Source organism: Arctopsyche grandis, chromosome 8, assembly GCF_051622035.1.
Source record: "Arctopsyche grandis isolate Sample6627 chromosome 8, ASM5162203v2, whole genome shotgun sequence".
NCBI lineage: Eukaryota > Metazoa > Arthropoda > Insecta > Trichoptera > Hydropsychidae > Arctopsyche > Arctopsyche grandis.
In genome coordinates this window covers 10,950,183-10,974,890 of record NC_135362.1, presented here as the reverse complement: position 1 = coordinate 10,974,890, position 24,708 = coordinate 10,950,183, and the positions used below count along the sequence as shown (strand labels likewise).

General features: G+C 35.3%; 2 protein-coding genes across 5 annotated transcripts in view; both read right to left on the bottom strand.

Moving 5' to 3' along the window:
* Mrtf (Myocardin-related transcription factor) overlaps positions 1 to 14,637 on the bottom strand; it is a 75,038-nt gene extending 60,401 nt beyond the window's left edge. Inside the window, exons 1-2 of one of the 4 annotated variants that reach the window (XM_077437305.1) lie at positions 14,375 to 14,637; positions 13,857 to 13,926 (exon numbers count right to left, since the gene is read on the bottom strand). Coding sequence is in view for 2 of the 4 variants with exons in the window: in XM_077437304.1 (XP_077293430.1) it covers positions 8,793 to 8,850 (58 nt within the window). In the remaining 2 variants the exon portion in view is untranslated. Of the gene's footprint in view, positions 1 to 8,792; positions 9,314 to 13,856; positions 13,930 to 14,374 lie in introns of those variants that run through there. The other 3 variants (XM_077437307.1, XM_077437304.1, XM_077437303.1) reach the window with 3 other exon arrangements.
* A 1,565-nt stretch (positions 14,638 to 16,202) lies between these two features.
* Positions 16,203 to 17,956, bottom strand: BCAS2 (BCAS2 pre-mRNA processing factor). The gene is made up of 6 exons (XM_077435492.1): positions 17,825 to 17,956; positions 17,489 to 17,664; positions 17,304 to 17,405; positions 17,110 to 17,220; positions 16,813 to 17,008; positions 16,203 to 16,732 (listed from the first exon to the last, which is right to left on the bottom strand). The coding sequence occupies exons 1-6, from the start codon at positions 17,897 to 17,899 to the stop codon at positions 16,550 to 16,552; spliced, it is 843 nt and encodes a 280-aa protein (XP_077291618.1). The 5' UTR covers positions 17,900 to 17,956; the 3' UTR covers positions 16,203 to 16,549.
* Between the last annotated feature and the right edge of the window lie 6,752 nt (positions 17,957 to 24,708).

Below are 24,708 nucleotides of genomic sequence, written 5' to 3'. Positions count from 1 at the left end.
GAGAGTGTGATTCGATGTTTAATTTTGGGGACATGAACGTTGAATTGAACGCGTCTAATAATAACAACAAGTAGGAAACTGTTTTTATACGATTCGAGCGAATATTTCTAGAAAGTCAGAAAACTTTCGTATATTGTTGCATAATAAGTAGATGTCCTGTTCCATTTGGGCTCAAATTAGACGAACTCAAGTCTTATGTGTGAATCGCTAATGCAAAATCACAATCGATAAAATCGCACAGTTCCGATAGTAGACATATGTATGAGAACAAGTCGATATATTCCAACACACTATTGCATATAAATAGGCTAAACAAAACAACATCGCCTGAGATCCTTAAAACCAAATACTGGCACACATAAGATGATATCTGTATATGATGTGCTTACTTGAAAAAAATAACTTTTTTTGGAAAAGGCGGCATTTCCGATGGATCCAAACTTTATAATTCCCCATGATTCCTTTGGTATTTTACTTGTACATATTCAAATGTGGGTAGGATGGTTTATGCCAATTTGATGAGGTACTGTTTCAACAATGAAACCAGGTAAATTGGCAAACTATGACCAGAAATGATTGGCTTGAATTCACAAATATCCAAATCTGCCCATAATACTTGGAATATATTCTTTCCAATCGGGGTCAATCCACGGAATCGAACCCGGCAACCTCTCGGTGGTTAGCATTAACGCAAACACCATTATATGCTACTGGCCCAACTGTCAAGTAATAAGTTCAATTACCAGTTAAAAGCTATAAAGCTCCAAGACCTCTGTCATTTTAAGTCAAAAAGTCTAACTGCAACAAATTTATATTTCATTTCAGTAGTCTTTGAAGCAGGCAAACTCCCTATTGACCGTAGCTCGTCAGTTGACCAATAGGAATATTTCTATATAGATTTCTCCCTACTGCAAATAGCCGCAATATGAAATATATTCCAGGCTTCCAAAGGTTAAAATGCTCAATATCTATTTTTTTTTATTATTTGTACATGTATACACCTATTTTTATTAATTTAACTGTCGACATTGTACATTTTACTGTCGACAGTGTTATTCAAGGCCAATTGCAAACATCGATCATCAAACATTAAAATGATCATAGAGACATCTATGGATATTATTTTTTATAGCACATCTATGGATAACCTTTTAAATATCAACAAATTATGGGAAGCTTTAAACTTAAATTTTGCGAGAAAATAGGACACCACTCCCAATTTTTTGGAACCGTTTGCAATGAAATTAGATAACTTGGCAAAATATTTCTATATTTTCCTTTTTCTTTTAGTTATCATTTTACTGTTCTAATTTTATTTTATTTCTCTGTATTTTCTATTATTTCGTTATTTCTTTTTCTTGTTTACCTGTCTTGTTTTTATTTTATGTTGAATGTTTTATTACTTTTTTTCTCATTTAATATGTAATATGTATTTTTCATTTAATATGTATTTTTCATTTAATATGTATTTTTTCTCATTTAATCATCGTATGTATATGTATTAGTCAAATCCCTCTATCGGCTTTGCCATCTCCCCCAAGTATGTTAAATAAATAAATAAACTCGTAAATAATAAAGTGAAAAGAAATGATCGGCCTTGGAATCACATATACAAGGTCTGGCCAGCAACAAAGCTAGGGATAGAAGCCATGACCACACAATCGAACACATTATAAGCTTACCACTGCTCTATGTTGCTGATTAAATAAAGACTTATTTACCAATTGAGGGTTAACATAACTAACCAATCCTAACTTGAGTATCTACTAAACCTTATCTAATGTCTGAGGTGAAAACCCCTTAGCTTAAATATCGTATTCAATGATACCAAGCTAGCACTTAAAAATGTACAACATTTCGATAATCCTACTACATAGAATATTTCGAATATTCAGATAGCAATTAAACTCACTCGAGCGAACGGGCCAAATAAAAAAGCTCGCGGAAGAATTTTAACAGGCACACACTATCAAAAAAAAAACATCGAGCGGACAATGCGTTAAATCGTCTGAGATGGACGTCCATTAATCTGCGCTGACCGGACAACTCTCGTCCGAGGAAAACACGGATTCTCTATTTGATTTCCCTAGAAACGGGAGTCGAAAAAAAATTGAACTTACCGTGGCCGAAAAATAGGTTACCCACTTTAACCGACACGTCTAATTTTAATGCGAGCGTTAACGCCGTCGTCGCAAAAACACACTAACGAACGTACGTAGATATGTATAAAATAATACGAACGGATTCGAATCTTCGAATAATTCCCCTTATCTGCGGGAGTGATAGGGTTAATAGGGTTGGACTATGTGTGTCTGGGCGCGTCGGTCGGTTTCTCACCTCATTGGCGCATACCCGACATTATCTGTCTAAGACCGCCACGCTAATTTAATCTCGGCAAAAGCTTACTTTGGCTTTCTGCGTCCATTTAAATCGCATATATATAGATTACGGGATCAGCGCAACAGAGTCAGGTGCACTGAACTGCAAGCTCACACCGCCAGATACCCGAGACACTTCAATGAAAACATGCCGTAACGAAAGACGAATATGTTACTTTGAAATTTTAATCTGGTAATAAATGCTACATTGGGCTTGCATGTATCAATTAAGAAGTGCAACTTCATTAAATAAAATGTATTCATAGTTTAGGTAATATGTAAGTGTTGACAGGAATATACCGTACATATGTGTGCGTATATAATTGAAAAAATTTGAATGTCAGCTTCGAAATATTATAAGTAGTAAGAACACACTCAAAAGTGTGGCACGGGACGCTTTGGTGGACTCCAGCTGTGATAGGCGAATGATCTTGCATATTGATCATTAATTCGTACGATCTTATTATTACAAGTTTCTTCTACATTTCTTTAAATATGTGAATTACCGTTATCGATCACCGTCAAACCTATTTCAATTAGTCAGCAGTATGGCTCGGTGGTTTGGGCTTTTGCCTAGCACCGAGAGGCGCCGGGTTCGATCCCGTGAGTTGACCTCGATTTAAAAGAATTTATTCCGAGTATAATTCTAATGCTGCTGGTCAGACTTGAATATTTGTGACTCCAGGTCGATCGTTTCCTATCAGAGTTTGCCAATTTTTCTGATTTTATTGTTGAAACGGATCTTCGATTGAATTGGCTAAAAACCTCCTTCGATGTCCTCGTTAATTTCGAGTTTTCAGTGTTTCGTAATTCAGCGAGTTATGTAATAAAACTGCTGCATTGTTTGTAACTAGCCAGGAAGGCGCATTGGGGTTTACTTGTTAGGTCTTCCTGGTATATATGAATATAATAAAAATAAAAATAAATAAAATTAAAGGATAAAGGTGAGGTTTGCGAAGGGACGCAACTGTATAAATTTGGCCTACAAGCATTTTCTTGCACGTGCAAAACTATCTAAAAAAAAAGACGCACCGCGTACCTCTCAGTTTCTTAACTATAAAAGAACAATGAAAAACATACTTGACACGATGCGAGTAGATTGGACCAAGTTGCTCGAACGAGTAACTTGTACATATGTTAATTGCAGCGTAGCAAAACGTGATACAACCGTTTTTGAACGTTTTGGACCTCCAAGCTACTTGTTACAAGCTACTCGCATCGTGTCAATCCGGCATTAACATTTAAGTGTCATATAAGCTTCATCCAGGAAACATTTAAAATTATATCCGAGACTTTTTAATAAGCAGAAAAGATTCAACAATATATATGTATGTATGTACATGTACATATGTATATACATTTAATAAAATGATTTTTTCAATTTTGGAAGCAGACTATTCAAATGTTTATTATTAAAAATTCAATTAATCGCACACCGTCCACATGAGGTGTCAATAGAATTTTAGCGCCCGCCATTCACAATAACTTTCAATAAATAAAAGAAACGAATTTAATATTGTCCAATTTAAATACTTCAAATTCTAATAAATTATTATTATAATAAAAACAGCAGGTCACGAAAAATACATAAACGATTTTTTTTATATTGCGTCCAGTTGGCACAACGAGCCTTTAAGTGCATTATTGGCAACTTACAGCACCTCTCTTTTTGGCACAAGGTCTGACCAAAGCCTGGAGCAGTCAAGTGCCCACTGCATCATAAAGAGTGATATCGGTCCCGATTAGTTAATTATTAAGTTTAGATTATTATTATTAAGATTAGATGGAATAGATTAGTTAATATGGAAATTTATTCGGAACCAAATTCTTGAAATTTATTTCTAAACGCCTTATTTCGATTAAAGGCTTAACGAGTTAACGAGTTAACGAGTTTTATAATCATAAATTAAATATAACAAATTCATTATATTGGATCAGTTAATATTTGAGATAAAATTTCAAGTACACGATAACGGTTTCAGATTCTAAGAATATAAGTACATATATAATAGATAACCAAAAGTCTAGTAAAATCAAATTGCCATTACACTTTGATTTAAGTCATTTAAAAATCGTCGTCGAAATTAAAATTCAGTCTCAATATTGACATTTTTACTCACTTCGGACTGACAGTAAATTTCATTTCGCACGCCTGATATACCAAGATCATAATTCAAAGTCCCAAATTTTTGACATAACTAATTACGAAAAGCATATAGACGCACCATTGCACTTGTGTCAATCGCGTGACGTTAATACTGCAAAAATAGACGACCGTCCTTAGGTCAAAGATACAATCTAAGACAAAAGAAATATTCAAATGTAATCATATTTACCATCTGGGACAAATTTAAAGTAATAATACGGATTAGACATCACATTTGCACTAACTAACCACTCCGCACACTAATAGAACGAATGCGAAATTGAAAACAAGCAATGGCAAATTATCCATAGATTGCTTTTATCTCACCGATAGCACTACGATGCAATCACTTTTGGACAAATTTAAAAAAAATGTTTTAATACTGAGATACGTATGTAGAGATAACGCGACATTTTCTATGTATATAGACATACCTACTCGTTGGGTTAATCCGTTACAAAGTCATGGATAATATCATGAAATGAATAAAAATATTGAGACCGTGAAATAACAAGATCTATTTACACTTCGTGTTTTCGAATAGCGCATGTATGACGTTATGAATGACCTCAAAGCTCGAGGAAACTATTCCAGGCGTTTTCCTACCAAAAAGCTCAACGCATTCAATCTATATGGAATTTTCTTACATTCCGAATTCAATCAAAGATTTCCAAGCGAATTGAATGCGAGAATGATTAATCCTTATATGGCACCTATACTATTACTATTAACGCATTAACTTTCACTAAAATATTTACGCAACGTGAGTATAACTCAAAAGTCAGCATTTTCAACGAGCGATTGAGTAATGTTTTAATGAAAAATTGATTTAATGCGGACAAAGCCAAAAGAGACGAATGCGATTTATAGATTTTTAAATTGAAATAACGTTACAAATGATAAAACAACAAATAGTTCGATTCCAGAACTGTGTATCCGACAACCAGTAAGTAGTTTCCGTGCCAACTGTAGTAGGCGGATACCCTAATAATTACGCTACTATTTCAACCGACCAGGAAAAAAAATAAAAACGACAAACAAGTGTTATATACGCTAGCGACACTTTATTTTCGTTCCAGAGAAGAAGTCCCCCTGCGCCAGAATAAAAGATCAATGAAAATTCTTGTCAACGCTCAGATATGTAGAACAGAAAAAAAGTGTGTAGAAATCAGACTATTCACGAGAAAATAGTAGCGAAATATCCTTGACAAAAAGGATAAGGAACTCGTGATGCATCAGTCGTTGAGAAAGTCAACACACATCCTACGCAAGAGTAACAAATAAATAAGATGGATCACCGTTGAGTAAGATCTGAGTTATTTATGATGCACCAAATACACATTGTAACTCTGTATGAATATACATATTATGAGGTACGAGCTAATGTGAACGAGAAAGATCATTCTCAATGGTCCGAATCAGTCGAGTGCATTTGATGATGTTCATTGTAGCACATATGTAAGTCAAAAGTACATATGTAAATATGGACCTATATAATACAAATCGCAATAGATGAAAGTGAAACTCGTTTATATAAATGCGGCACCAAGGCTGTGTTTTGAATTTAGGCACAACAGATCAATCGAAATGCCATTTATAATAATATAATCTAAAATTTCTAGCCATATTCGGTGCCTAAATTGACCTCATTCTTACCTAAACACCGCAGCGTGTGAATAATACGACCATATGCTGCTTTCGAAGAAAATTTTAAGTATCGCCGATTTCCTTTGGCATCAAAATATAACGGGATATTTGCGGCGAATATTTTTCATCCCGAAAAAAAATCTTCGTAATGTCGGAATATTTTTTTTTCAACGGTTGAGTGTTGCGTAACAGACATAACGAATAAGTATAAATTGCTAAACGGTTCAAATCTTTTCATCACTCTCAGGAGCTAAAACGTTCATGATGCCCGACCTTCGCCAAGATGAAAACAAAAGTCCGTGATGCCAAAATTTGATGGATTTTACAACGGCGATTACGGTTTATTTTTGAAAAAGCAAAACACAGTGTGTGTATATGTATATATAAATATGTATGTATATGTTTTAACTAAAAATTTCAAAACATATCATGAATGGATCAATTTTTCAAGTATGTACTGTATAGACAAAAATATAATCAAAAAAAATGTATATATATATAACATTTAAAAAAAAAAGCATGGCATACAAAGCTGATTAAGTTTATAGGCCGCAATGAAAGGGTTAATAGTATGTACATACATATGTGTATATTGCATTTAAATGTGTATTTTTCTATAAAAACACGATCTACTGCAAGTGACACTATAAACAAGCGCTTTTATACACATTTTTCATTGACCGTGCACACTACATTGGATTAGGATATGTTATTGAATAGTAAAAATAAATCAATTTCATTAAAAAATTAATTTTATTGATTAATAATAATATATATAAAAAACAACAAACATGTTTAATCAAATTTACATTTTTAAACAACTGTCAAAAAATACACCGAACGCTTTGAAGATTATTCCATATAAAAGTTTCAATATTGAAAAGCTTCGGCGCATTAATTCGACAGATTCATTAAAACAAACACATACACACAAACACAAAAACAAAACATGGACACACACTAAATATCGGAATGTAATCAGGACAAGGAGAGTTATCAACGGCGTATCAATAAATTAAAGATACGCCTTTGAATTCGACCAAGCAAACGTACTTCCAACAACAGAAAGTGTTCAAATACATATATTGCATATCAAGAAAATATATTGACCTAAAGCTACGTTTTATTCGGAGAGACAGTTGTGCTTTAAATAATATATTACTTAACACCTAACAATAATACTTAAATATATAATAACCAGAGATCGGCTTTGCACGAATGCTTTTTAAATAACAATAGACCACACCATTAGCGTTCAAAGCCAGAGTAAAAAAACATGGCTTTTCTAAGAAATTGACAACAGTGAACCAATTTTTGTGCGAAAAGCATCCATCCAACGGCGATCTTTAATAATAATAAAACTTGTTAACGACAGTACATTAGATGGCCTGTTGATTTACAGTCAGTTCGAAATATTGCATGAAATTTTTGCAAAAAATATATACATTCCGTTGTAGGATGACACTTAATCAAAACGCATATGATTTCGACCAATAGCATTTCGCGCGTACAATGTTCTATTGTCTGCACGAAATGCTATTAGTCGACAGGCGGTGAAAGAGATAGCATGTACGATTTTCCTAAAGTCTCTTCCTATAGCGGACCTAAAGTCTCTTCCTATATTGAATAGTAAAAATACAATTTAGTATTTTTTAACAGCCAGGCTGTGTGTAATTCTGCGTTATTTCTTTTAAGAAATTCTATTGGCTAGATATTAAATGTATAGTACAGTGGGGTGCGGTGAAATTCTCTCTTTCTGTCGTACAGTCTTACTTAACCCTTTGAATGCTGACCAACGCCGATCGGCGTTTTGCCAACAAGTCCATCAGCCTGAAATACGCCTATCGGCGTTGTTTTTTTAATATGTAAAAAATAAACAAGAATACTACCCGCTAAGCCTTTCCAGGTATCATTAAAAAAAAATGCATTAAACATGGGTCGTGTAATCCGTGTCAATGTTTATAAAGACTGGTTGACACTGGAATTTCTGAATTTATAACCATAGCAGAATTTCTCGATGGAAATACCTAACTGGCGAGTATTTCAGATTTTTAATTAGGCATTTAGATTATGAGCATTACATTTTAACATCAATGAATAATGGACTTCTTTTGTTTATTTTATACTGTTGCAAGATATACCAGAGAGTTTAAACACACCTTTACAAAACTCGAAATCCTCGGCGGTAGTTATCTAGGGGTTTTACCTGCTTTCTATTGGATTTCTAAATAATTCTAGCTGGAAATTTTCAGCGTGGTGGGCTCACAACAAAAAATATGCCAGCACTCAAAAGGCTAATGTGCGCGAGCAGGATACAAGAGGAACAGGCTGTTCCCCTTGTATCCTGCTCGTGCACATTAAGTAAGGTTGTACGACAATAAAAAGAGAGAGAATTTCACCGCACACCACTGATCAAATTAATATGAATTTTAAACTTATTTTTTGGATTTAAATAAAAAAAAAATACGCCGTGGTGAGATACTAGCACTGCAAATAAAATGAAATAGAATCGTCGTGGAAAGCGATAGGTGGTATCATGAGTGGAAGTACGTTCGCCGGTCGAGTGGGGGGGGAGGTGGTGGTAGAGTGGGTGGATGTGGGGTGTGGGGTGGGACACGGACCGTCGCAGAATTTGCAGCGCTTGGGCTCCGGCTCTCCGTTGCGGTCCCTCACTGGCATGTTGGTGGATCAGCGCGTGGAGGTGCAGCCGGTGTGGGTGTGGGTGTGGATGGTGCGGGTGCGGGTGCGGATGCAGATGCAGATGGCGCGCGTGTGGATGGTGGTGGTGGGTTGTGGCGCGCTGGCGGCGCGCGCGCCACGCGCACCGCGCATCCGCGCCACCGGCGACGGGCGCGACCCGCTACTGACCACCGCCACGACCACTGCCACTGCCAGCACCACCACCGGCTCCACCACAGCTCCGCTCCACTCCACCACTCTCTTCCACTCCACTCCACTCCACTCCACCACTCCACCACTCCACCACTCCACCACTCCACCACTCCACCACTCCACCACTCCACCACTCTCTTCCACTCTACTCCACTCTCCACTGCCCGGCTATTCCTGGCACTCTGACTCACGACGACGCTGCACCGGCATACGCCGCCGCCACGACACGCGCCCACCGCACCTCATGCCTAACTGAACACTACTCATCCTATATCACACAACACATCTCTGCCTGGCCACCTCAGCATCTCACTCTCGCCTTCAACCACCAACCCCCCCAGTGATGTCTTCGACGGTTTCCAACTAAACACACGCCGTAGTTCAACTGTTCCCAGCCATTTCAACCCCGATATCTAACAGTACAGCTCAGTGGTCAGAGCCGGCTCAGAGGTCGGTTTTCGGCCCGGTGATCGGATAAATGCCCTTAAGGGCGAAATCAGACAGCGCTGAGTGTGGGACGTGGTTTTTTTAGATAGTTTTAAACACATAGAAAAAATGTGGCGTTCATGGGATAGTCCTTTCAAAACGATACATTTGACCTACATATGTCGTTGAAATTGTATGGTAGTATTTATCCTTGCTTGACAGTGATCTATACCAAAACGACCCTTTGGACCATTTTCGGTAAAATTGTATCCTTGCTTGACAGCATATGTGGATCCAAGGGGGGTGCCATGCCCCCCCCCCCCCCCCTTGGGACGAATTTAATTTCATATATATATTGTAAATTTTTCATATTTCCTGAATGGGGATTTACACCATAATAGTTTTCTTTAAAAAAATTACAACAATGTAAGTATCATATCTCCTATTATTTATATCGTAATGTTAAATCACATAAGTTTTAATTTTTTTTATGTTCAATTTCAAAATGGCACCCTCCTTGACCACTTTCTGCTTGACAGTGACCGATAACGGTGTATACCCATATTCGTAATCGATCACTCACTGTCAAGCAAGGATACAATTTTACCGAAAATCGTTTTGGTATAGATCACTGTCAAACAAGGATAAATACTACCATACAATTTCAACGACATGTGTCTTGAATGTTTAAAACTATCTAAAAAAAATACGTCCCAAATTCACCGCTGTCTGATGTCGCCCAAAGGGCGAAAACATACAGCGATGAACGGCACGCGTGCATGGCTCCTCACAGTGGGTGGTCTCCTACATTTCTTAAAATATGGGATACACCGTCATCGATCACTGTCAAGCAAGGATAAATACAAGCATGGAATTTGATCGAAAAGGGTTCAGAGGATCATTGTGGGGCACGGCATGCCGAGCGTCCCATGAATGGCGACATGACACTGAATGGCACCCATCGTTTTTTCCGCATGTTTAAAAGTATCTAAAAAAAAACTACGTGCCGCATTCACCGCTGTGTGATTTCGCCCAAAGAGAGCCTCACTCTCGAGACATCCAAACTTTCAAAGATGCTCAAAAAGAAATAATGCAATAGAATTCCACAAAAAAACGTCAAGGGCAGCGGCGGATCAAGTAAAAGCGGGACCATCATCATCATTTACAGCCATTCACCATCCACTGCTGGGTGAATACCTCTCCAACACGCTTCCACCCGCCTCTGTTATGCACTAGGGCAGAGCATAGTAACCTTTGGATATTCGCGGCACACATTGTTTACGACTAATAGAGTTTTTCAGCTACGTACGTAAGTATATACCGGTCTCCGTGACGAGCCGGAATGTTAAATTACCGAAAACGCAAATATCGGAAGGCAAAGATCGAAAATCGAAAGATCTTACGTTGAAAGATCAAAAAAAAAGGTGCATGGTAAACGGTACATACTCACTTAATTTGCGCGAGCAGGATACAACAGGAACAAGAGGAACAGGCTTTTCCTCCCGTATTAATGTGCGCGCGCAGAATAAAAAATTGTAAATATATATTTTATTTTACAAAAAAATAATTGATTACAAATTAAATTGAGTTATAAAAAGTAAGAAGAGGTATGTAAAAATTATGAACTTTCATAAGATCGTTATTACATATATATTATTATTACAAATATCACAGCCGTAAAATGCCATATCCTGAATACGCACAAATAATTAAATGATTTAAAGCAGCTACTATCAAGAAGAAGAACGCGCAAAAACTACAAATTATGGAAAACCCAATTTGACGAAATTCTGGAAGGCCTTGTGTAAGTTATTGAAACTACTTTCAATAATACCTTATTGGTTTATGAACTGGTCTTCATCCATAACTATATCTCAAAACCACCGCTAAGGGTCATACCTTTTTTTGTTGTTCAAAGAAAGTTTGGATCCAATACACATTTTTTGTGATCTTTCATAGAAATTTCAAATTCATAATTGTTATTTTTGAGGAAAAAAACATTAATTAAAGGAAACCTTAAAAAGCCGGTTGATTGAGCCAAAAAATTCGATTTCCAGTTTTTTGAAAGATGGTCAAAAAGTCGCTTTTTCGGTTTCGGTTTAAGCCAGCGTGGAAGCCCAAGTTTTGCACAACTCTCATACATCTCACCCCACACATGCACCCCGAATGAAACGTCGATTTCCCCACACATTGAGAAATAAATATATTTTAACATTTCAAAACTTATCCCAAATTCAATTCATAATCTCTAGGCCGGTATATAGAAATGTATAACGGTATTGCTTTTAAAAAAAAAAAATCGGATGTGATCAACCTACAACTTTATCTAGGTTCTTCCGGTTGCCACTTTTTTTTGAGAGGTAGAGGCCCCACCTATAACTTTTCCCTAGGGCCTCGCAAAACCCCCAGCCGGCCCTGCACACATGTACCTAATTTCTACCCATCTTCCTTGAGGTCTTCCTTTTAGCATTTTGTTTTCTCTGGTACCATTCTATGTATTTCTCATCAAAACATCTACGATTCGAATTATGCCATTACGAAATAGAACTCTGTAGAAATCAACAGAAATAATTATTTTAGAGGGAACCCTCACAAGATAAGTTGAAAAAACGAAACTTTGGCCAAATTTATACACAGTAATGGGTAGGTATGAGCCAATTTCTGAGGAATCGTTTCAAAAATTGCATAAATTGGCAATCGCTGGCTTGGATGTCACAATTATCCACCACAGAAATACTTCAAATCATACAATGTATGATTTTTTTCAATCGAGGTTTAATTTGAGACTCGAAGACTCGAAACAATCTTTGATTTCCTACAAAGTCATTTGAAGTGGCTTTACAAGAATTTTGTTCGGAGTATCGGAAAAACCATGGGTTTACTCATCGGTGGTTTTAATTATAAATTAACTACCATAGTAAATGTAGGTAAATAAATTCAGATCATTGACTCTATAACGGGGTGGTTTTATCCTTTAACTATCCATTCTTGGTTTATTTATTTTATTTTATTTAAATTGGCACACATACAGAATAAAATACAAAAAAGAAAGCAGTACAGTCAGACAAAAAACATACAAATATAAATGAAAATATTATATTGCATGTACAGTGAGCACCGCATGGTTTCTGGGGTCAAGTGTGTTTAGGCCATTTATTCAGTTTCATGATTCAATGTAGTCAATTCAGTTAAGGTCCATGGTATTTCATTTAAATACAAGTATAATTTGCAAGAAATGAAATTTAATTCCTAGTCAAAGTATTGTAACGTCGTTTAAACCATAAAAAGAAAAAAAATGAAAAAAAAGGCTTCAAAGTTGTTAGTTAAAACCACATTTTAACGCATCATTTGGTTTTACATATGTTTATGTAAAGTAAGATGAAAACTATAGAAAGTTGTCAGTTTTAGTTGTCAAATTAATATTTGGCAATTCGCCTTCTAAAGAGTTTGGAAATTGCGACACTGCTAAACTTGAGGTTTAAGCACCCATAATTCAATCTAAAGTCACAAATGCGTCATACTATTGTCACAACAGACGAAAATTTCTGGTTCCATAAAATACACTGTCAGCTTACATGCCAAAAAGAGTTGATTTATTATTATAACACTTCTTTCAAAAATAATATATATCGAAGATTCAAGTGAAGACCTTTTAGCTTTCAATCAATTACTAAATGAAATATCATACTTCTTCTATTCCTCACATTATGTAGCAACATCTTTTATAACATCATTTTGGCATACTAAGATATTAAAATAATTTCAAGGGAAAAAATAAAATTAACGGACACAAAGACATAGGTATACTAAAAATTATTTGATCGTAAAAAAAAACAAGAAAAGCCTCCATTGACAAGGATACAGGATAACAAACAGTTTTTAATAAGCAAAATGTTCACCCAAGAAAAGGCAAGTCAAATTGTAATGACAAACTACGCAAAATTCAATAATGCCCATTCACAATACAATGTCTTATCGATTTCGACAATATTTACAATCCGTTATCTTCTATTTGATTGAATTGTTGACAAAATTCTAGGGAAGTCAACCGCATGAATGCTTGCTAACGTATATAAACCAAACAATGTGTCGCACTCATTGCAGTTACTTAATAATTCATATGAAATATAAAATCATGTTGAACATTTCTAACACCATTATGAAGGAAATTGCTGAACATAAAATATATATATATATATATATATATATATATATATATATATATATATATATATCCATTTGTTTATAAAATCGTTACCACTATAAATAAATTGAAATAGCAACAGTTTCTACCGTAAACAAGAACAAAAAGTCATGTAAGAGTAATTTAACTTCTACTGTGTTCTAAATACGTACAAATTACTCACATTTAAAACCAAAGAGACGACGGATTCCTTTCGGTATTACTGTAGTCTTAATCATACAACCATTATAGGTCTGCTGAAACAAATAAAATATAAATATAGTCGTTATATATAATCCAAGATTGTCATATAAAATATATATATATCACAAATTCTAATTTGAATTTAAATAAGTTGAATGAATAGAGCTCGTACTAAAATTAGCTATGAAAATAAAAGGCATAAATGTCAACGGCATGTGCTCATTCGAGACAATATTTCAATATTGAAATTAAAACTTGCGATGAACATTTATTTACAAAATGATTATTGACATTATAAATGAGGTTACGGCCAATAAATTATTTGAAATTAAATGAACGTTTGTTTAGAATCAAGGGTTGTGCAAAATGTCAATAAAACTGACCGCTTGGAAGAGGGAGGCGATACGTCAAATCTGATTAGTCTATGCGGGGGGATTGAGTATGTGGGGGTTAGGAATGGGGCGCAGCACCCGCCGTGGGGGCGGAGTCGCCACTCACCGTCGGTTCTGCGGTGTCGGTATGCGTGAGGCCAGAGGGGATGTGCGGCCTGCCGGAGGGGTGAAGTGGCCAGGGGGGTAGTGGGGGGCGCAGACTGTGAGCTCGGGCGCCGCCCTCCGCCCCAAAACAAACGTCGGTGTTCTGCAGACGTGACACGGCCACCAACCTACACATACAATACTGACACTCGACCCGTTTGGTCCGCGCGCTTGCATTGTCGGCCATACGCCCACAGCCATATGATTCATTTTCATCTCAGATGTGCGTCTCTGAAAGTTTTACGCATTTCAATTTACTTTCGTCGCATTTGCGATGTCGTAATGTATTTAAGAGAAAAAATTCGATTTCGAACGCCTTCGTTTATTTTTTTTTCGTATTTCATGATGCTTGTAATAGTTATTTTTTCACCTTTTTTTTACTGCAATACATATGTACATACATCCAGTGGTATCGCTAGGGATGGTGTCACCTGAAAAAATATTTTTTATGAATTATTAATATTTGTTAATTGTAATGACTTAAGGTCTGTTCATGCTTAACAGCACTGCACGACTCCGTTTCAAATATGTCATTTTATTACATTTCTATTCATTTCATACCTACACGTCGCGGTCACGTCACGTTCACAGCACTTTGGCCGAGTGCAAGGCAAAATCGGCTTACTAATACATTGCAGGCCATGATGATACGGCGCAATGTTGCTTACGTCGTATTGTCGAGTACTTACAATATGAATGCATACACGTGCATTCGTAGCTACGCGTCAGAATACAAGTCAGCAAAAATGTTTCGGCGTTTATCGAACGAAAAATGATGTATAATCGCGTTGTTGTTGGAAGAAGAAGCTCAAGAAGGCAATAAAAAAGCACGGAGGCGTTTTGATGTGCATCCCATGTTAAAAAATAGAAAAACCGAAGGAGAGTTTTGGACATTGTATAAGGAGCTTGTGGATGATGGACAATTTTTTTTTTAAATATTTCCGTATGAACCGATACCAATTTGAAACAATACTGGATAAAATAAAAACACAAATCACCAAAAAATCTACAAAATTTAAGGAAGCATTGTCAAAAAGTCATTGTCAGCGCCAAAACCATGTCGAAAGATTGAACAGCTGTCAACTGTCACTATCGATAATTGGTCCAAAACAGCAAAGCGGCAGACTCATGGCACGTAATTCGCGTGTATATCTCCACGATGGCCAAAAAGACGGATACGATACGTTGACGGATGTTGCTGTAAGGTATGAACAGGAAATGTCGGGTACTGCTGTAAGCCTGCCGTGGTGTAAACGTGACGGTTGATATGAACATACCCATACAAAATGTACCAAAGAATACTTTTCGTACGGCCGGATACCTGCTGAAGTCGGTACGTGCCGACTAGGTATGACCTTTACGGGAGAGAAGCGCCAAAAGAGGAGCTAAGTTCACACGTTGTTTCTGGATTGCGTCTCCGTCTGATTGAATCAGTTAAAATTCTTAACTTTAGGTACATACACTGATTTCTCAGGAATTTGAACAAATGCCAATTATGGCTCATATTTGATGCTATATATATGTACATAGCTGTACCAAACGGATTTCGCGGTAGCTGTATAAATACAGAAAACTGTACATTATAGGGATTGCAATGAGGCGTGTAGTCGCTCGAGGACACCGTCATACAACGGATATGTCGATTTAGCGTTTTGAATTTGGACAATTTGGTGTCACCTGGTGTAGACCGCACTCCCTGCACGGACCTAGCGACGCCACATCAATGTATTTGATTATACAAGAGTTATGTTGTTACAGCATTTTGTAGAATCAAAAACAAATATTATTTTAAAAACGTATTTCTAAGTATGGATAAAAGAAACAAGATATTTTGAAAATAATTTTACTATTAAAATTAAGAAAAATCTTTTACACATTAAACATTACAATATCACTTATTTTCAGAAATGCAGGACATATTAAGAAACTCTATTTTCACAGCAGTCTAAAAATGATTGCTTGTTCAGTTATATATATTCTTATGAAATAGACTTTTAGGAAATCACAACTAGCAATCTTAGAATACATTTATATCGCTATAATTTCATTAGTCATGTTAATTGTCAATTGACACATTGACATATATAAAATGAATTGGTTCAAAATTTGACATAACATTTAAACAATAGTAAATGTTTTATGCTGCAAATATATCTTCGGTCTGATCAACTTTAGATTTCTTTGCTGGGGGTGTCTCTTCATTTTCTTCAGGCTCAGAATTTTGCGCTTGCTCTTTAGCTTCATCTTCATTTTCCTTTTCTTCAGTTGTGGGTTCAGTTTCAACTCCATTCTCAGAAATTTCATTGTCTATTGGTTTTACCTGTAATAACACGAGTAGATTAAGCGATCAATATAAGAATTAATATAAATAAAAAGAAATTCTATTTTGAAAATACATACTTCATCCTCCTGTTCTTTTTCTTGTGCATTTAAAGATTGAGCTTCAACAAGATCAGCCTCTAATTCCGCGATCGCTCTCTCTATGCGATAATTATGTGATACCAATTGTACCCACTCTTGTTCTAAACCTCTTAACTTCGACCCCATAGCAGTTTGAACCGATTTACGTTCCCAATTAACGGCTGCAGTTTCTTTTCTGAAATGAAAAATTTGAACATTGAAATTGAAAGTCTTCCAATTTCACTAAAAGTGTACATGCTTTTTAACAAGCACCTAAGTTCTTATAAACATTTTTACCTCACAGCCGACAAACGAGTTTGTGCTCCGGTCACCATCTTAGATAATACGTCCAAATAAGCTTTCCAAGTTTCACACGAGTATTCCAACTGTAACTCTAAATTAATTACCCTGTAACATTTAAGAAAAAAAATTAAATAAATCTAGCATTGAAATTGAAAAGTATACACACAAAATTTCAATAAATTACTTGCCGAGTAGCTTGATGTTCTAATTGAGCAAGAGAATTATCAACAGCTTCAACCCATGCTGTTGGATCACTGAGTCGTCCCGGCGGTGGAGGAGGCAATTCGTATCTATTAAAAAATAAACATACATATATAAACTTTATAGTAAAGTAATTATTTATCATTTAAAAAAATAAATCTTCAATTGATACCTTTTCATGGATAGCGGTTCAGGAGGAAGACGCGAATTTAATCGCTCCAATTCTCTTTTTAACATAGGTGTCTCAAAAGTTATACTAGACGTTATAAGTGAAGAAGAAGGAAGTTGTTCTAAATAATTCTTCGTGGGTCGATAACGTCTACATTCCTCTTCGACCATAGCCATAGCCTGGAAATAAAAAGCGATTAATTGAATACGATGAAAACACATCAACATTAAAGTTAATCAAATAGAACAATAGGTTATGTTGAGTTAGGTTTTGGTTTCTAAGAAAACTCTATACTCAAGAGTAAATATATATTTATAATAAGACAAATATTAACTATACCGCTTCTCTAACTCCAGGATCATCATATCCTTGGTCAATATAAGGGAGCGCATCTACAATCACTTCACCAGCCATCGCGGCAGACGCACGATTTGACAGACACACAGTGCTGCCAACAATCGTTTGATGTATGAAAGTGTTGCCATATCATAATAGTTATAATAATGAATGTCAGAATAGAATATTTTGGTTCTGGCACCCAAAAAATTCATCAATCTAAATATTGTAGTAACGAGAACTCGAGTTCCAGATGTTCCGTGGTCGATATTTTAGTGACTTGCGCGAGATCGCTTTTTGCGGAATAATCCGTTTACCACTATTTTAAGTCAACATTATATCATTAAAACTTCTAAATATTCGCGGTAACCATTTTCACAGACAACATTATCAATATATGATGAAAGTTTAACATCACACATCTTACCAATAATTTTATATATAACAGAAAATAATTTTTCAAATTTCATATAAAGATTATATACTTTTTATGAAGATTGTTCAATTGCAAGTATGTATACAAGGGATAAATATACATACATACATTTGTACAAGCTTTTGTTAATTTTTATGTACAATATTATATATTTTGATTTTTATACATGAATAAAATATTTTATTCATCATCCATTGCAAAATGAAGGTCTCTCCAATACCCTACAACTTGTCTTTATTTTACACAATTTTCATCCATCTCACACCACACATTTTCCCAAGTTTGTCTACCCGTCTTCCTTGCGATCTTTCTTTTACCCTTTTACGATCTCTCGAATACCTTTATTACAATATAATTATATAATATTATAGGTAATGGTGTATTAACGGAATTGTGATACACTATATTAAAAGTTAATCCATTTTGGAAAAATCATAGACTTTCAGATGATTTCAATTACATATAAGAAAATTCAGTTTACAAAATTCGATTTTTCGTTATGTACATACACTATATGAATTGTACTAAGTATTCTTTTAACATGCATACATATGTAGATAGATATGTAACATGTTAATATTTAATTATTTTTTTGTACATTTATTGTTTTGAGAATATTTTCAAATGAATATTAAAAATAAATCTTTTTGAGAACATGAGTATCTACATCAGAATTGTGGAAATTGACACAACGTTTATTGTTATAAATTACCTTTCTACAAAAATAAAGAAAAACCATGACGTAAGATATTGGAAGTAACGGGAATTTAAGAAATCTTCTAAGGATGTACCTTGGCAGTGGAACAGGGAAGTAGGCATCTCGAGAACCACACTTCCAGAAGGCAAGAGCGAGATGGATAACATTATATGTCGCTACAGCACTCCCCGAGCAAGAGGGTGACGGATGTATCCCGAGATCTTCGCAAGAAGCGGCGGGTGACAAAAAATATTTGAAAAATTACAATTTTTAGGACTCTCAAGGGAAAACCACAAATGGGGTAATTGACCTTGGGTACTGGACGACTTATTTGAAGTGCGAGAATATTTTTTCTCGCAATTTTTTTATGTACATACGCCTTTAAACTTTATGAGCGATGTGAGCAAAATAGCTAGAAAAACTAACTTACAAAAATTAATGCACACTTTGAATGTGGTAAAAATGTTCCATTACTCATATGACTTGTAGGTATAAATAATAAAACTGCCATAGTCTTTTTAAAAGCTTTTTTTCAGTTCATCTTGTAAAACCATAGATATATGTGTAAAACACAAATGTATGGTAAATACCAAAAGCAGCGCTTATATAATATTATGTTTTACTGTAAATTCAAATACTGCATATCAGAACGACCGTGTTCTGATAATTTTAAGGGATTGTCGGATCCAATTACTGGATATACTGGTTCGGGTGGTGTATGTCAATGAAAAATTCGGGTGGTATAAGTCAATGAGAAATTATTATAAAAATATTTATTTTGGGATATTTTTATAGTTTATTATTATATCAAAGAGAGATAGCCAATGTGGATTATAGTAATATCAAAAGCATGTTAGCAGTTTTGAATCAGCATATAAATATTTTATCACGTTTTTTCTAAATTCAGATTTAATTCAGCTAACATTTTAACTTATTGTTATTAAAAACAAGAGAAAAACGTCATAATTGTTTTTCTGCTTTTCGTTTGCTAGATGTAAAAAGTGGTAAATGGATTATTGCGTAAATTGCGATCGCGCGCACGACAATCGTTGCCACAAAAATTGCGAAAACGGAATATCTGACACTTGAGTTCTCATTAGTACAATATTTCTTATGTATTGTATACATTGATCGACACTTAATTTAGGACAAGCCATGACAAAAAAATCAAAACACAAAACACAAAGTCGTGGGTTAAAAACTCAGCCTTAATCAAAAAGTGTATTCGATTTACTCCATGATTACAAGTACGTTTGTCTTTGCTGGCTAGATCTGGATGATCGTTTCTTGGTAACTTATTTGTTTTGACGGTTCCAATAAAATCAGTATCCTCCCCCCCCCCCCTCCAGTCAAACAAATAATTCGTGTAGTGCGAACTTGTTGATTGTTGCAAGCAATACATATACTTGTTATTTGTAGTGTCGTAGCATTATAGAATATATGAAAAAATAAAATATACACACAGTAAAACTAGGGCCGTGGAATTGTTGAAAAAAATCCCGACTCCAATTTTAAATTGTATTTTTCCATGAATACATAAATAAAACTAATAAAATGTATGCATTTGGCGTAACGGAATTGTTAAATATGAATCATATTTGACAATTGCTTCAATCCTTCAATTTGGCCTAAATATGAAAAATAGACAAATATAGAATCACTTTTTCTCAGATCTGCATTCATTGTGTATTGGTGAGTCACTTTCAATTAGTAATTCAACATTCATGGAATCTTTGGACCTATAGAATCCATTGGACCCATTGGACCCACTAGACATACAGTGTTTGTGCGCTTGTCCGAGAGAATGTAAAACGGTGCAAGGAAGGCCACAAGGAAGATGTGTGAGAGAAAGGGTGGATGAAATAAAAAAAAAATCCCCAAAATTCACAGGCAAACACACAGACACACAGACATACACACCCACATACACATTTTTTCTAGATCATGAAAACGTGATCGATTATGAGTTCGAATCAGTCAAAATCTCGAGTTCGAATTTTCGCATGATCACAAAACTTCATCTATTTTTACTACGTACATAGATAAAGTAAAAAATCATGTGTGGGATGTGATGGATGAGAGTTGCCCAAAACAGAGACGAATATACATAAATGTGTTGGAGAGGCCTTAATCCAGCAGAATTTTTAAGAACTCTGACTCTACAGCCCTGGTAACTAGCATATACATACAGTCAGCTTAATCGTAATTTATATTTACCATGGTGTCATTACAGTTTGCCCCATAGCGACACCTGGATTTTCCCCAAAATATAGGGATTTTTGTAGTTATTCTTATTTTTTTCCCTGTTGGTTTTATTGGTTTGTAGAATAAATTGTTGAAGTCAAATTTACCATTTGTATTTACACTTGTTTATTTTATTTTCGTCTATTTTGAGTGGTAAATATATTCCTTTCGGTTTTCTGTGTTTTCGATTATTTATTTTATTTTATAAATAAATATATGGTAGGTGACCACTTCGATAAGAAACCGTTTGGTGAAATTCACAGACTTTGATATGAACAGATCGACTTGGATATAATAATTATCCAGGTGCACCACATAATTTTTATGAATCAATGGTAGCGTATATATTTAGCACCACTGAGGTCGAAGGTTCGAGTCCTCGTCAAACTGCTGGTTAGGTTCGGGGGTTTTGTGACTCCAAATCGATCGTTTCTCTATCAGAGTTTGCCAATTTTATCTGATCATTGTTGAAACGGTTCCCGAAAATTGTTATTAGATCATTTCCTGTTGTCACAAAATCTGTGTGTATAATTTGTAAGAATTATGCACAGTAATCTGAAATCTATAGATATCTCTATAGACATCTCTATAATTTCGTGTTTATTATATGTATAAAAATTGTAATAATAATTGTACACAAAAATCTAAAAAATAATCCATAGATGTCTCTATGATTATTATTTATGTACTGATTAATTGTTATATGCTATGTATTCTGATTGTATATGTATTATTGTATTTCTGACCGTTTTCGTACATTGGAGCGATCTGTAATGACGAGTGTATATTGATTGTAACAATAAAAATAAAAATACAGCGAATGATTCGTTTCAATCGAGGTCAAACCAGGGCTCAAACCCGGGTTATTATTATTATTAGGATTATTGCGCAAATTGCGATCGCGCGTACGACAATCGCGGCCACAACAATTGTATTATCTGCCACTCGAGTTCTCGTTAGTACAATATTTCACGTCGAGTGATCGAAATTTTAGAACCATAAAAACATATACACATACACCGTTACAAAATAACTTCATCTATTGATTCTAAGTGCATACGTGAAGTAATAAGGTAAGACTTATTCCGCACACCCTTACAACTTATAAGTATATATTTTTTATATTATTGTTGGTAAGGCCCAACGCGACGCCACTGTAATCTCGAGGCAGTGTGTAGCGCAGGCGCCAGTACCGCGTCGGCGGTCAATAGTGTGGCGGCGCGGCAGCCGCGCGCGCACCACGTGCGATTCTCCCGACACTCCGCTCCACTCCACTCCACACTCCACTCATATGCCACTCGCGAACGTACTCTACTCGGACGCGCACATATACACGCGTTCCCCTCTTATCGCATCATCTCTCACCGCTCGACGACGCTGACTACTGACCCCTCGGCTCTCTTGCCATTTTATTCCTCACGGTAAAACATCCCCATAGCCATCATCTCCCCCCTCTTCTAAATCTAAATCTACTTCCGTGTGTGAAAGTGTATCAGAATTTATGCATCTGCATGGGAATGACAACCCTCCGTAATGCGTTTTTACAGTGTGAAAAAGTTGGCCGTAAGTCGGTTGAAATTTATTTGAACGTTTTGACGTTGACGTTCATTTGTTTTTGTTGTTGTATGAAAATTTTGAAACGACTCGATTGTTATGAATTTTATTATTTTAATGTGACGTTCGTTTGTTTTTTTTTTCTTAATGGCGTCTGTTCGGACAGGTATATCAATTTTTCTTACTTGAATTTAGGTTCGATTTCATTATTGAAATTGCTATTATTTTTTTTAAATCTTGATGTATTATTTTGATTTAAATTCAATTGCTATAGATGTATTTATAAATACATACATGTTGCATTTATTAAATTATTAGGTATTGTACGAAATGAGTAGTGTTGCACAATTTGTTCTATCGGTTTATAAATTTCTGGTCGATTTATTTTTATATATGACAACCAGTCATATATTAATTTCGGTTAATTAAAGTTCATTATCTAATCTCTCCAGTATTTATTTATTATTTAAACATTGACGTTTGAAACATTTTCGTTGGAAAATTACATCATATGTACATATTTGTCGCCTTAATACCATTGTATAATGTCTATCAATAATTTGTTGAAATAATTCATTTACTATCTAATATTTAATTTCGAAAGATACTTAGTAAGTTTTGGTTCCTAGAATCCGTGACGTTAAATTTAATATAAAAAACAAATGAATATTCAAATAAAATATAAAAAAGCGGTTTATATTACAAATACCGAGTGAAGCCGGGTAAAACCACTAATAAGATATAAATTGTTGTGTAATTCATGTATAAAAATGAATATTGAAAAAACAAATGAATTATTCAAATTAGAATATTTTTCATAGTTATTTTTTTTTTCATATAATAAAGGTTGTCAATGGAGTTATATATTACATACATATATTTTGATGTATGTAAGTTTATGTAATTTTATTGGATGTCGAGTTCGAGCGTGCGAGGATGATGATGGTGTGGTGGTTTTTTCGAAAGGGCAGTCGATCTCCTCGTTTGACTTATAAGGAAACTTGATATTCAGCAGAGTAAAAAAAAATGACGACTGCGATGATGTTGATGATGATAGTCGTGATCGCGTTTGAAAAACGCGGTCGATCAAATTTCATAGATTAAAATACAAATTCGTGCGGAATAGTTGTCGAATTGAACCGTGTTCGCTTTTCAGGTCCGTCGACGTGCGAATCGATAGAAATCTAAAAATTGTCTACAGTTTAACTGCCCGCCGGTAATCCGTATGGACTTTTGTGTTGATTGAACCATAAAAAATAGTACCTACGTAGGTATGTGAAAACTATGTGATCTCGTGGACCAGTCGAGACTTGCGAAATGGACTTCGCACGTCTTCCTATCTGAACTGTTCGCGGTATCCACTTCCGAAGACGAAGACTCACCAGAGGGTCAGAACGATGGCGAAATCATCGGCAATGGCGTTGGCGAAAATCACTCTTCTCTGCATATTAGGTATGTGAGTATCAGATATCGATTTAATTTTCAATTTAATAATGAACGTTTCCGCTGTCCATATTCGACGAGGATGAAATCGAAAATAATTAGATGCAGAATCACTGTTGTGAAACTCATCGACGCTACGCAATTGTATAATTTGTTCACATTTTTTTACGTTGTCACTTTATTCAAATGGACGCATAAAAATTTACATCGTCCTTTGAAGTAGTTTTCATTTATAATTTTTTTAGAATCGAATCACTTTACATACTTACGCATAAGGGCGAAAACACACTGAGTGGTATGGAACGTCATGTCCTTGGCTCCACGCTGTGACAGTGGTTGTTCTCCAAACCGAATTCGGGTGTAGTTGTAGGTGCAGATGTGCATGTTTCTTCAAATATTGGATTCACCGTTACCGATCACTGTCAAGCAAGGATAAAATACAATATACTCTCGATTATCCGGGCGTGGAATATCCGGTTTGCGGATTATCCGTGCTTGAAAAATATTAATAAT

Bases quoted from the DNA above. Each gene is read 5' to 3' on its own strand.
- BCAS2 (XM_077435492.1), bottom strand. From the start codon at position 17,899: ATGGCTGGTGAAGTGATTGTAGATGCGCTCCCTTATATTGACCAAGGA. The intron at 17,406-17,488 runs GTATCAATTGAA...ATTTTTTAATAG, and splicing joins GAACCGCTATCCATGAAAAG to ATACGAATTGCCTCCTCCAC. The intron at 17,221-17,303 runs GCAAGTAATTTA...TAAATGTTACAG, and splicing joins TTAGAACATCAAGCTACTCG to GGTAATTAATTTAGAGTTAC.